The sequence below is a fragment of the Bombus affinis genome, chromosome 14, assembly GCF_024516045.1.
Source record: "Bombus affinis isolate iyBomAffi1 chromosome 14, iyBomAffi1.2, whole genome shotgun sequence".
Taxonomy (NCBI): domain Eukaryota; kingdom Metazoa; phylum Arthropoda; class Insecta; order Hymenoptera; family Apidae; genus Bombus; species Bombus affinis.
The window spans coordinates 10,815,707-10,829,851 of NC_066357.1; the positions used below are offsets into that span (position 1 = coordinate 10,815,707).

The 14,145-nt window shown below is 39.7% G+C and overlaps 2 protein-coding genes across 9 annotated transcripts in view; both read right to left on the bottom strand.

Annotated features, from left to right (window-relative positions):
* LOC126924020 (CUGBP Elav-like family member 4) overlaps positions 1-14,145 on the bottom strand; it is a 606,431-nt gene that overhangs the window by 398,910 nt on the left and 193,376 nt on the right. The gene's annotated exons all lie outside the window — the stretch shown is intronic.
* Positions 6,018-8,616, bottom strand: LOC126924028 (protein yellow-like). Its single transcript, XM_050738092.1, has 3 exons — positions 8,093-8,616; positions 6,890-7,296; positions 6,018-6,656 (listed from the first exon to the last, which is right to left on the bottom strand). Exons 1-3 carry the CDS (start codon positions 8,438-8,440, stop codon positions 6,173-6,175), a joined length of 1,239 nt encoding a protein of 412 aa, XP_050594049.1. The 5' UTR covers positions 8,441-8,616; the 3' UTR covers positions 6,018-6,172.

The following is a 14,145-nucleotide window of genomic DNA, read 5'->3' on the forward strand; positions in this document are numbered from 1 at the left end:
TATTTTTCGGAAGTTTCGTGAAAGCGAATGAAATATACAATGCGACAGCAGCTTTATATGCGCTCGTAGCAGAAAAATTCTTCCTTTCGAAACCGATACGAAGATGATTCTCAGGCGATAAAATATTTAAAAAAAATCGGTCTCTCAACCGACCGTTAAATAGTATTTGACTCAATAACAAATAATTGGCGTGATTGTCGCATTATAAAATCAAATTTATATGGGTTCTCGTTGTAGTCTAAGATTTCAAACGAATTCATTCGTTTTTAAAGATTTTAATAATTTGCCAATTCGTAAGTTTCCCTAAACGTAGTATATCAACAAATATAACTAATGACAGTTTTGAAATATCAAGCGCGCCATTTAGAAAGGCCGATTCGATCGAATGACTGTGTACCACTCTAAACGCTGCTATACCGTTTTGACCGGATTAAAATTTCCAGATTAGTATTATAAATGTATGGAAAGATGACATAAATAATTCACGATATACGGTATAACCGAGTTAATTAAGCGCTATTTCTCTACAACATTAATATTCATAGATTTGGCGAATACCAGTAACAAAGATTTCAGAGACAAATTCGTCAAATTGAACCGCATAATCAATTGCCAATGACTGTCGGCTATTAAACATATTCAATGAAGTAGCGATTGACAAGGGACGTATTCTGTGATCGACAGGAATTGAGCGACGCGGCGCATTTCACCAACCGTGAGGTTCAGCAAAATTAATCACACCACATCGTTTCCACGATTGATGGTCGCAGCACCCAACTCAAAAACCAAAGGCGTGTGAATATTCAGGGACCACGGCCTGATTTCTATTTTGTTGGCGTACCGATCGGTGTTGTTCGAAATAAATAACGCGGAATACATCATCCCTAGTATACGCGTCATACTAGCCGTTTGCCCTCGTCACAAATAGAACCCCGGGGAATTACGCCACCAAGATCTGCGAGATGGGTTGGGCTGACGCGGTAATACTGGTTATCATCGCGCTGATTGCACCCATACCTACCCCACGCCGCCATTGCTGCTGCATCCAACGACTATCTTCCACTGGAACCTGCATCTGACCTGATATATTTCCATCCGAGCTATTCATTACGTCTATCCACCACCAATCGTTCCTTTCGCGATATATCGATATACGAAAATTGCCAAACACCCCACCGTAGCTTAAGGATTCACATCAGCCCAGTTTTATTACAAATCTTTTCCTAATCCTGTTTGTCCAACCAGATATTAATTCAGATTCCTTGTTATAAGCTTCGCCGATATCCGGAAAGGAACGGTGAATTTGCTGACTGGATGAATTATCGAACGTAGAACTGCATCGTTTAAATTGATCGACAAGCGATAAAGTAACTTGAACGTAAGAATTTAACTTGCAAAGTTTTTATATTTTCCTGTTACATTATCGTAATAAGTTGTACGCAGTAATAGAAGATATTACGTAAAATGCGTATACGTTATTTGTTAACCACTTCGATTAACGTGTTTTCTTGATTTCAGGAAACTACAACATACGTTACATATTCCACGAACTTACTGTTTTATACGAAACAAGGAAGCCGATGCTCCCAGAGTCATATCTCAAAATAAACTCAGGTAAATCTCACTCGATATCTACACAAACAAAAGTTAAAACGCCAATGGGCATTATGTAACGACAGCGCGTAAATAAACAAGTTGTCTATATGCACGCCCGCGTTAACGCGCCAACGTTCCAAGATAGATATACATGTACTTACGATTACCAAACCGTGATATCATCGGTACTGTACGTGTGTGTGACGGGGAACGTTGTGGAAAAAAGGTGGAAAGGAAACGGCAACAAAAAGTTGCGGCTGCACCGTTATTTGCGCTCGTAAACATGACTCGGCGCGCTTGCACGCCGGTGCGCTCGCAGCAAAGGTAACGAATGGGAGAAGTCGAAACGACCACACCTTCCTCCGAAATGCGCTCTCAAACCTCGTTCGTACTCCCTGTCAGCTTTTCTCTCTCTCTCTCTCTCTCTCTCTCTCCCTCTCTCTCGCTCTCCCTCTCCTTCTCTCAAAAGAGAGAGTACGCTTATATACCTACGTACGTGTTTACGCTGTGAACGCGCCTCGCCAAGCGGAACTAACGATAACGAACGGTTACGAATGTAAGGGACCAGTTTGCAAAGCAAACGACATTTCAGCCGAACGCTGCATACTACCGGTGGAAGAAAAGAGAAAAACAGATGAAACAAGGTGGTAAGGGTGGAACAGATGGATAGGAAGGTAGATAGGCAAACAACGCGAAGCGATGGCATATAAGCCGAGAGCGTGCCCAGTGCCCAGAGATGTCTCTATGTCGCGCTCAAGGAACGGTTAACATTGTCTCTCACGATTTGCGTACATTTTCACTTTGGAGCGATAAATCGGGAAATCCCAGCATATCGGCAAATTGCAAAGGTTTAAGGTGAATCTGTTCCGAATACGTTAAACTTTTACTCGGACTGGTGTTTTTTACGGACTCGAAGTCACGAGACTTTTAAACATCTTTTCATTTACCGAAATAAATTGCTAAACTATTAGGTCTTATTAGCGCACAATTTTATATAAATATCTATTTCGAACTTTCACTCGATATATTTAAACGTAAGTAAGAAACATCGATAACCTCGTTTAATATATTTTATATCGTCAAGGTACTGTTATTATAGCGTATATTTCTTCTTCTGTGATCGCCATTGAATAAGAGAACTAAACATTCTTATTTAATATAATTACGTAATACGACGACTTTCCCTAACATGGTACGTTACGTCGAACATTCCGGTCAGTAGACTTTATCGGTTTTACTTTCTAGTCCATTGCCTGCATAATACTATCTCTACGTATCTACTATACCAAGCATGATGTGGCAAGGCTGTAAAGTCAGTTAATAGTCGAAGTAATCATGCTTCGGATGCTGAGGCAAAGGAACTGGCATAATAATTGGGGTACATAAAGACTGAAAATCTCTGTAAAGATCGACCGAAAAAATGTTTAATACAGAAATAACTAACTGTATATATCATAGAATATGTTTTTCATTAAAAATTGTAATTAAAAATGTAATTTTTACAGTTCTAAACGGACTTAAACCTTGAGAGGTTCGATAATTTAATTTACGATCTCGTTACATCGTTGCTCGTATGAAAACTATAAAGAGGACTGGAGGGTAAATGAAGATGTAACGATTCCGACGTTGAAATTGTTTGCAATCGGGTAGAGACTGCGACGATAGTCGGAGGAGCAAACTTCGGTTTGAGTTAATGACGAAATAGTGAGCAGGATGTAGCAGTTGGTTTATGGGGATCTTGCGGTGACCTGGTTCTGAGTGGTCAGTGGTGCCTGGGCTAGCCGTATCGTCCACTTGGATCGTAACTAGCGACGGTAACAACGGCAATACGGCAACAGCAGTGCAGAAGCAATGTTCGCGTCCTCGTAGCCGTTAGCGCCGACGCAACGTCCAGCCTAGTAGACAGTATTTGGTGGTCCAGGTTCCGAGCAACGGGCGCATCTGCATCGAACGGAGACAGGATAGTAAATTACACGTTGACTAGAGCTGACAACCGCAATGCGTGCCACACACTGGCATGCATGGGCCTCTGCACGAGATGCCGTGTGTTTATGCGAACGGTGAGTCCAGCACTGTCAAGCCGTCTAGGCCGCTCGGTGAATTATAGATGAGCTCCCTTAATAAAGACACCAGAGATGCCCGAAATTCTCCCAACGTTCCATCGTCGCAGAAACCCAACGTTCCTTCGAATTACAAGCGGATACCACGTGAGTTCGTTCGTATGTTCGTTCGCTTGCTTGCACGCTCGCTCAACGGCTGCGTGAAAGAACGCGAGTGCCCGTGCTTCGTGCCTGTGCTCGGGCGTGAATAGCCCCGCCGCTCCTCGGCTTGACTTTTCTTCGGTGCAATATGTGTGGCTCGTTCGTTCGAAACACAAGAAGCAGCGGAGAATTCAGAGAAAAACAAAGTAATTTACCGTGGCCGACGGAAAAGCTGTGACTATGAAATACGCGGTTAATTTCGCGATTAAAGTTTAAAATTTCATTCCCGACGTGCGATACGTTTAGCGCCCGGCTCTGCACCTCTTCCGTGTTCTTTTTCATTTAATTTGAAAACATTCCTTCGCAAGAAAGTGGACCTTACTTCAGTGAATTCTCTAATTGTTCGCGATGAAATTTTTATGTAACAACATGCGATCGTTCACCGGTTAGCACTTCCCCGGTATTACGCGCGAATAAATTCTTTTCGCGCTTTTCGCGATCGTTTCTTCGTTTCTTTTTTCCGAGAAATAAACGGTACACGAGTTCACCGTATTGGTCGTAAAGAGATTCTAAAGCGTGGCATCCTTTTCTTTCCTAGAAACTCGATCCCAGACTGTCTAGCGACCGGTAGTCGTGGTCACACTAACAGTGATTGGAGTGTACGCGTGAGTATCAGTGCCAAACACTGGTAGTTATGTATATTAGGGGTAGTAAAACTGATGTAAATTTATTTCGAAATTCCGCGGTACTCTCGTAAACTTGTTTTAAAACTACCCTCGTAAAACGATTTGAGTCCTTTTCTCCGTGCACCGTAGACGCGTTCGCGGCGAGACTTTACCGTCAAACGCCTATCGCCTCTTAAGTAATTCCACGTCTTACCCTTAAGATAACGAGTTTGATCGTGAAAACGTGCTCTTGCATGGATCGTTCGATGCCAACGTTATACCTCTCTTTTTAGCTCGAGTCTCGATATTTTATAATACCTGGATATCGCGATGAACTTATCGAGCCGCGATATAGATTTCATCTATTTTATGAAAATACGTAAAAGGGATGTTACGAAGAGATCGGGAGGCGTATCGTGTTTTTACGAAGGTTATCATAAGTCAGGCGTTTTGCGCCGTCGTTTATTAACGAAATCGTGGAAAGATAAAAAAAGAGTTTCGCAAACGCTTTCGACGCGAACGTTCTTTGTGGAAGGGCCTCGGGGTCGAGCTAGATCGGTTATCAACGGCAAAGCGAGCGAAGGTGCAGGTTTTCCACCATACGTGTCGGAGTAGGCCGATGCCGGGGTCGGAAAGGGAGGAATCGAAGGGGAACGAAAATTTAAGGGCAGCCATATATTATCGCGACGAAGGGGTTGTCTGAGGTTAACTGCCAGAGCTTCGCAAGGGGTGTGGGATCGGGTAGTGTTGAGGGGAGCTAGAGAGGCGAAGCTGTGCCATGAATATGCCGCCATTAGTCACACGCCGAACTGCGCCGTAGAAAGAGAAGTAGGTGACACGAATTTCCCGGCATTGCGCGCCCTATTGGTATCCCAAGGGTGCCGCGGCAGTAACGCGAACAATTCCTCGTGAATGCGCATTTATCTCAACCAATCTCCTCCCTCCGCCTTTTGCGCCTCCGTCTCCTGCTTCGGGCTTGTGATACCCAAAAGGCTGATAAAACTTCCTGAATTCGCCGCGCCGCCGAGAAAAAGGCATCGTATCGATTTTCTTGTCCAGAAAAACTTGCGGCCGTATCACTCACCGCACACCTCTCTGTCCCCGTCGCGTTGCGCTCGTGCCGCGACCAGCTGACTATACTATCGAAACATTCAGCTTTCTAGTGACGCTCTGTCATGGACAGGCCTCGTTACATCTCAAAAGGCAGCGATGAAACGGTTAACTAAATTGCTACACACTAACTGTCATTCGCAGAATCCCTCTCCTACGCTCGTGGCTTACTCTCTCTTCGAGCTAGTTGAATAATCCCCGGTGTCTAGACATTCCTGATCTTTGACGAAAAAAACTCATCATTATCGAAATGTTAACAAAAGCAGCTGTCTCGCTTGTGCAAAACAATTGACAGTTGTTAGATTCTGAAAGTATATTTTATATATAAAAAAAAAAAAAACTCTGCGATACGTATTAATTGGTCGATAATTGTATAAGAGAATATATAAATATATCACTGTCGCATAATGTATACACGTGAGAGAAATAAATTATCTTATTCGAATAAAAATTTTACTTGTACGTTCCCTATTTGTGATTAAGTTACATTACAGAAGAGAAGTACACTTTATCGCTCGTATGATTTTGCCATCATACGAAAGGACACATAGGTAGGATCTGGTGAATTGAATTTGATTGGGATAATGCAATTTATTCGATTCATATCCGGTGCCAGAAGTTGGTATCCGGAAATCTGTGTTTTATGCCAGAAGGCTCGCAATTCGTCCCTCTGATAATATCATCGACTTTCCCTCTGATTATACGGAAATTCGTTTCGGTAGGTTTCAGGGTCATGTTTATCGTCTTTTGTAACCTGTTTGTGTTGAACCACAACTCTTCTTCGCCCTGTCTGTTTCTAATTACTTTAATGCCACTCACGTACTGCAACGTCTCCTCATCTTGAGCAATTACCACGACGTTTTCCGGTGTAAATGGTTTCTCAATGTTCCAACAAGCGACTGCCGTTAATTGGACTAATTGGAAAAATATTACGCCTCTTCGCGACGTTGCTTGAACGCCCGCTTGGCTCGCTCGCTTATAGTTCGATTCAAACACTATTGGTTCGCTGTATTTACTTTGCTTTAAAGAGTAGGTATTCGTAAACTTTTGTCGATAGCTGGCCAACGAATTGAAGTAAAGGTACCTGAAAATTGTATACTGTGTGACGAATTTCTGTTGAATGTAAAACAAGCATCGGACATAATTTTTGACAAACTTCCATTTATCTGTATATTCCTATTTTCCTTGTCCTTCGATCGATTCATGTTCAGTTAAGGAATAGAATATATTGCATAGTGTTTTAATAGGATTAATTTTCCGAGATTACTTTAAATGTTTGTGAAACTTGTTCTAGAACATGAATAATAAAATCGATACCTTTTGTCGAAAAATCCAATTGGTGACAATGACATTCCGAGAGTACCATCCGTTAAATCGAACGATTCTCCAGCGATCGTAATGTTCATGGCATCGTCATCCGGACCAAAAGCATTGCCACGCGTGTTGTTTACTCGCCATGAATAATCGTGATATAAGTCATAAATCAGTAGGCCATTTTGATCCACATCCGCCACGTACAGATAAGTGTCGAAACATGTTTTTCCGACATCGACGATTGGCGTAACTAATGCTGCCTTCCCGTACAGCACTTGATCACCCGGAACCACGTATTTATGGAGCAACTGATCGTTCGCAAGATCAAAGATCAATATTTTCGAAGGACAAACAGCATTTCCTCTGATGCGACCAGTATCCACAATCCACAAACGATTGCATTCGTCTATCTGTACAGTGATTTCGTTGCTACCTTTAATACAATCTTCCACGACTTTTAACGGGTTGAGTTGCGATTGATTCTAATGGCAAGCATATCTTAAAATCGTATTAATAAAATTACAAAATAAAAAGCAGTCGAATATTGCAATGTGTAAATTTGCTACACGTTTACTATTTTCACGTCTACATTAACATAATGATATACCAACATATTTTTTGATTCGAAAGATTACGTAGGAAAAGACACGTTTCCAGTTATACATGCGAAATAAACATTTTATTGCATTTATCATCTGATTATGAAATATTTATAGAAGAATGTTAAACGTCGTGTATAACTTTTAATCGTAGAATATTTTAAACGCGTTCATTTATAGGTAATTTATGCAAATTTTTCTATTATCCTCGCGAATTGCCAAATTTTGTAATCAGTAATATCGTCAAAAGAAAATTCTATCTCGTATCACTTGGTGGAGTTACAATGTCGTACAAAAATTTCTACGCATCTATTTTGTGATTTTCCATATAATTCTCAAACGTAGATATTACTAGATTTAGCTGCTTAGAAATCTTTATATGCCAGCCCATATCTCTACGAAATTTAGATAAAGGTATTAATAAATTTATCATAACGAGAGCTGTTTGAATTATTTTAGCGTACGCAATAACTCAACCAAGTAAAGTCAAGTAAAGGCTTCTACCAAGAGTTGTTCATCGAAGAATTTTCGTCTGAATTTATTAAAATGCCATTTCACTGGTAAACCTGAAAACCTTTGCAGCAATTACACTTATCATGATATTTACCGCCAATCTATACACAGATATTATGCTGTCACAACTGTATGGCGTGTGCCAGGTCCAATCGGGATACGGAATCAGTAAAGGACCACCTAAACCAGAGGCAGTCGTTACCAACGACAAGCTAATCGGTACACCATCCAACCACTGAGGACTTGTTACGAACACACGACCATATCTATCGATGTCCACATCCTGGGTAAACGCGTTACCCAGCGTTTGATTTCTTCCCGTCAAATGAACATTCGGCCAGGTCCAATCCAAATATTTCCATTGAAAAGCAACTTCTAGTCCTCCGCCTGTTGCACGATACAAGAAGCCAAGAATCAAGATAAAACTCAACAATCGAACCATCACGAATCACACTAGAAACTGAAGCCTTCGTCGTGACATATGAACAACATATGCTCCACTCGGAAACTCGTAGACTAGAATGTTCGTGGCTTCGATCGGTTTCGCGATCCAAAGTACACTGCCTCGCAGAGCAGCGCAGACATATTCTTGACAGTGGCATTATTACCATCGAAACCGGTTACTTTCCCTGTTCGTACGGCTTGATGGCGTGGTTAACCTTGAACTGAATATTACGAGACTGTTTAACGCGGCTTACGATCTGAACTATCTTGATATATTACTAGATAATAGAAAGTGAATAAGGGGCATTACATATGAAGTCTTATTAGTAGGCGCAAGGTCGTTGCTCTCTGCATAGGTACTTGCTATAAGTACAAAATCAAGAAGTCGATCTTGCGGTTAAGAGATTTTTAATACTAACAAGTATAACAAGCATAACGTTGAATCATACGTTGCATATTTCTTTTAAGATACTCTGCATATCCAATTATTAAATATTTCAAGACGCTATGTTGGTTCAGCGGATCGAAAGTTGCTTAACATTAAACCTACCAGTGCCGGTCAAATTAACCGCTTTCGAATTTCTACACAAATTTAAACATGTTTAAAAGTTATCATATCGCTTCATAATTTCTGACTTTTCCTAAAACACGCATACAATATATTTTTCGGTATTTACTTTTAGTTTGCTTTTTTCTTTTCTAAGAAGAAATTGTATCCTGTCTTGCTTATCGCGGGCGGTCAATTTGACCTGCCGATAAAATATTTTAGTTACTCTTAAAATAAATGCAATCAGTACAAAAAAAAGGCTATCTCAGGGTCGGATGGCAAACAAAATCAGTAATAACTTCTTGAGAATAAGATATATCTCTATATAAATAAAAGTGTAATTTTATTTAAGTCTATAATTGAAATTAAACAAAAGTAAATATGGACGAAATTTTATGAAAGCTCATCATTTTATATACATTTAGTTATAAATTAACTATTATCCAAGTTAAATCATAAAAACTATTATTTTGACCGCACACCGTAGAAATAGGTATGCACTAAGTGTCAGTAGATTTAGTGTTAAGATCATTTCCGTTAGGAATTCAGAGACCAATGAGCGAGATCGATAAGCTGATCTTTGGAAATCCTCGTTTTTGCTAAATCGATTTAATTACCGTGAAAATAGCGATTCTACGATGCAGTTTACTTTCGTGGCTTTTCTGTATTTCCCGATGAATACAAACACGAGCTATCAGAACCGTCGGCAGTGTGCGCGTCGGAACGTCAATAACGAATGCTCACCGAATGTGGTCATGAACGCATTAACTACTGCGTGATTCGAAACTGGATCAGCTATTTGGAAGCGGTACACGCTCACCTGAAATAGAGCTTCAACTATTTTCATGTAAATTTGCGAGCGTGGCGAAGGTTATTAAAAACGTTCGTGTTCGAATACATCTTGGCGTTCGGAAAATCGATCTCGAACCCACAAACTACAGGATTAAGAAAAGTTCCTTCGTTTCTTTAACACCGTTCTAGGTTGTAATTTCTTAATCAGCAGCTCAACCTACAAAAGCAACGTCAACAAATGTAAATACACCGCAGGTATACTTGAAATCGAGGGATTAAAATCACACGTATATTTAAGTAAGTATATGGATACTCGAAACGAAATAATAGGAAAAAATTTAATTTTAATTTTATTTTAATTCCTAGGAAGTTTAGGATCAAAGTTGTTTCTAATACTAAAATCGATGAAAGTAAAGATGAGAATCGCCTTTATCTAATTTTAAGACGCGTAAAATATTTGAACTCTCATCGAATTAACTCATTTAAAACGAATGTAAAAAGAATATTTCGCAAAACTTTTCTAGATCGTATATCTAAATATCACTGCATCGATCAGTGTCGCGAGCGGATCGCTTAATTTGTATTTGCACAGTGTTATTTTCACCAAATTACCGAGTACGCCGCGAACTATTTTTATATCGCAGATAATATGTATTATTATTATCGATCCGAGCATTGCGTTTTACTTGCAACAAACCTTTAATATAGATATCCATGAAGTACTACATAAAAAAAGAAAAACGACAATGTAAGATTGGTCGATCTTGCGTTTCGCGGATAATGAAAACCTTGGCACGTCAGGACTGTTTTCCAACTGTTACGTACGTAAGTACGAATCACGCAATACGCTCATAATCTCCACGCTTTTCATGGCAGACAGCACCTAATTTTTTCCACCAACCCTTCTCGATTTCGACTCTGAATCGCTTTACACCCTTCGCCACATCTGGCCAGCACAACTGTGTTTGCTAAGGAGAAGTGGAAATCATAAATCATCCGGCTAGTCACGATTAAGCACAACCAGAAGACAAATGGGTGGTTAATTTCAATTCTAATGCAAAGTGTACAACGAGTATCAGTTATATTCGTACCATAAAGATACATTTCCAGAAGGAACTCTTGTTTTAGATTAATCTATAAATAGACCTGTTTCAATCATTCAAATGGACATGACTTTATACTCGAGATCTTCGCTTCTGAATCATAATTTATACTTTATGTTCAAATGGTATTATAAGCACAATTGTTGATGTAATTTTCTAGTAATTGTTCTTGCGATATAGAAAAATTGCATTTAATTTATAGAAGAAATATGGTATAATATGTTATAATACTTTAAGATAATGCATTATAATAATAATTACGAAATATAACAATAGTATATACTAGTCTTAACAATGTGGTATTAAGAATTCAGGAAAGTATTACTCAATTTCGCAGTTAACGAGACATGAATGATGCATTAAACATTACAGAGTACGCACTTCCTTATTAAAAGTGAAACGGCCCGCTCTCTACGAAGTTAACAAGAAATAAGAAACGCTGAATGAGTATACATACATATACTCTGTATACGCACACAGAGTAATGAGTACACTGGAAGCTACTTATGCAAATTATTCCGTCCAAAACAACTCTTCAATACGAAACGAGAACTTAATAAGGAAACAATAATCTTTCATAAATTTTGCTAATAAAGATTGCTACTGAGAGAATCTTTTATCCAAAGTTGTAGAAAAATTTTACGATAGGAAATGCGCGTAGAGATGAATATTGCTATGAATAACGGGGAATGATTGAACGTCAATAAAGATTTAACGTGCACAAGGAATTCATAGAAGTATAGTCACACTCAGAATTTCATAAGAGTAGGAATAGCGTAGTTTTCTCTTTCGCTCTCTCTTTCTATTCACTTCCACTGATTTAAATATCCAATAAAGATTCTTTGCCGTTACGTTACACAAATTGTGATAAAAATGTTTCATTCAGTGAGATGTAGAAAAAATGTAATTGATTCTTGATGTACATTCATCAGAAATATAAATTGCATTTGAGTTTGATACATATGTCCTTCGATATAATATATCTTTTTATGAGAATAAATAAGGTTCGAATCTTTTCCGTTATGAATTTGAATTACGCAGTAAATTACCAACTTTTATCGGTTTTACTTTTAATTTTTGCGTCGCATATCCTATCGAACCTGTCTAATTATCGAAGAACCTGTCTAGAACTTGTTTAGAAATGTCATTCCATCAAAGACCTATATCAAAAACATGGTACTCGAGTATCATATTATCGCTGTCTAAATCATTCTATTCAAAGTGTTAATTAAAGCAGATAATTTCATACCATATATCACATTTCAGCGAAATTTCGTCAACTAAAAGAACTTTTGTAAATTTAAGCGTTCTACACACAAAAGAACATTTTACATAATGGGTTTTGTGGCAGGTAAGACGGTGAACTTCATTTTCTTCGAAGTTCTTGTACAAAGTTCTTGCTCCAGCAAAAACTACGAGTAAAAATAAAACTTCTTAAAGAGAATGCATCTGTATGTATTAGGTTTTATAGATATTTGAACTACGTCCTTTTGATATATTTACATGTATAGTGGTAGTAGTTAACTAAGTAACTTTGGATCTCTATAACATGGTACGTAAAATAAATTCACAATTTCGTGACATTTAAATTTCATCAGCAACGGCATCGAGTCGTTGTATCCTCAAAGACGTATGCCAGTCACATTTCTCGTACAGGATTAATCGAAAAAGAAAAGGAAAAGAAAGGTAGAACAATTTACGGCGATACCGTTCGTTATTCCCGACGGTTCGAACTTCCGAACTGCCATTCTAGCAGAAGCTCTCGCATCGTACGATTTTATATCGACAGCGGAAGGGAGAAAGACCCGCAAGATGCGTCTCTCTCCGGTTGAAACAGTTCTTCTTCTTCTTCTTCTTCTTAAACTGAGTTTGGTAAACCCTCGTACAAGTTGAAGTTCTGACCGTGCGGGTGGCGTCGAAGGGGCGTAAAGGCGAAGGCGTCGTAAAAGTTGGACGAAGTCAATTTTGCAGTTGAAGTTGGTAATGCGATTTGTGCCGGAATAAATAGTTCGAGTGGGGAGCACACAGGGCACCCTTTCCTTTTGCTACACCTCGTTTCTCTCCGGTGTCTGACCCGTGGACCAATCCACTCGAGTTTGGTGTCACGGGCACGTCTGTTGGACCTACTGAACGTGACAGTCTTACCCGAACAAATTTTACGTAGCTAGGACGAAGCAACGAGTGGCAACGTAACAAAATAAGAGACTCATTACTCTCGGAAAATCGTCGAGATAGTTGTATTTTTCACTCCGTCATCGCTACAAAATGTGCCTCGATTGAAAGCAACACGTTTTCCTTCATTTCGTAGATTTTCTCTTTCCAACTGCGATTAATTATAAACGACTAATTGATTATAAACGACTAATTGATTATAAACGACTGTGAAAACGGGTAAATTGATCTTCCTACAAGAATTAGCCTATTTGCGAACCGATGTTTAAAATCTTCGAACGACGAGTTAAATAACGACGTTCTTCCGATTTTCCACGGTAAAGGTAAGCGGCAAATTACTAGAGGCTTTGACATAATCCGCGAAAATGCAATAATAAGCCACGTTTGCGGTGAAAAACGATCGTTCGCTCTTTCCCCTCCTTAACCAGTGATTCTCTTTTTCCTCCGCTCTTACCACCCACCAACCAGCCTTCCTTTCCACTCTTCCGCCACCAAGCAAAAGTTTGCTGCGTTGTAATCCTACAAATGAAAACTTACGCTAATTAAACCGTTAATAGCGGGCCGCGCATGTAGGTAACGACCGCGGTGGTTACTTAATCCTGAGAAAATGAAACGTTCGGAGTCTGCGTGCGTGTAAACAGCGACTGGCACGACGCTCTCTCTCTCTCTCTCTCTCTCTCTCTCTCCGATCTCCGATCTCCGGCCACACGTCCACGTTCACGAGCATTCGTACGATCGGCAGCATAATGGACGAACGCATTCTATTAATGAATTAATTTTTTCCTCTTTCGATTCTATCCGTATTTCATCCCCTTCCCTTGGCGTTCGCTCTTTAAAACCAGCGTTTCGTTAAATTGCCTCCTTTCTCCCTCTTCCTCGTTCCTTCCTGACCACCCTTCTATCCCTCTCTTTCCATTCACCCCGAGCAATTACCGGCGGTTTAAATAGCCAGGCGGAATAATGCGAAGCAAAGAGTCGTTTGTTTTCGTAGCAGGTTTCGCAATTCGAAAGAGGAAAAAGGGGAAGCGATTTTCGTACCGCCTTGCTACAGTTTCACTGCATCAAACGATATCGCGAAACACGTTGAAA

What these genes read in the sequence shown, in the direction of transcription:
- LOC126924028 (XM_050738092.1), bottom strand. Translation starts at nt 8,440, where the DNA reads ATGGTTCGATTGTTGAGTTTTATCTTGATTCTTGGCTTCTTGTATCGT. An exon ending in TATCTGTGTATAGATTGGCG is followed by an intron (nt 7,297 to 8,092) that starts GTAAATATCATG and finishes ATCACTGTACAG; the next exon opens with ATAGACGAATGCAATCGTTT. An exon ending in ATTGGATTTTTCGACAAAAG is followed by an intron (nt 6,657 to 6,889) that starts GTATCGATTTTA and finishes TACAATTTTCAG; the next exon opens with GTACCTTTACTTCAATTCGT.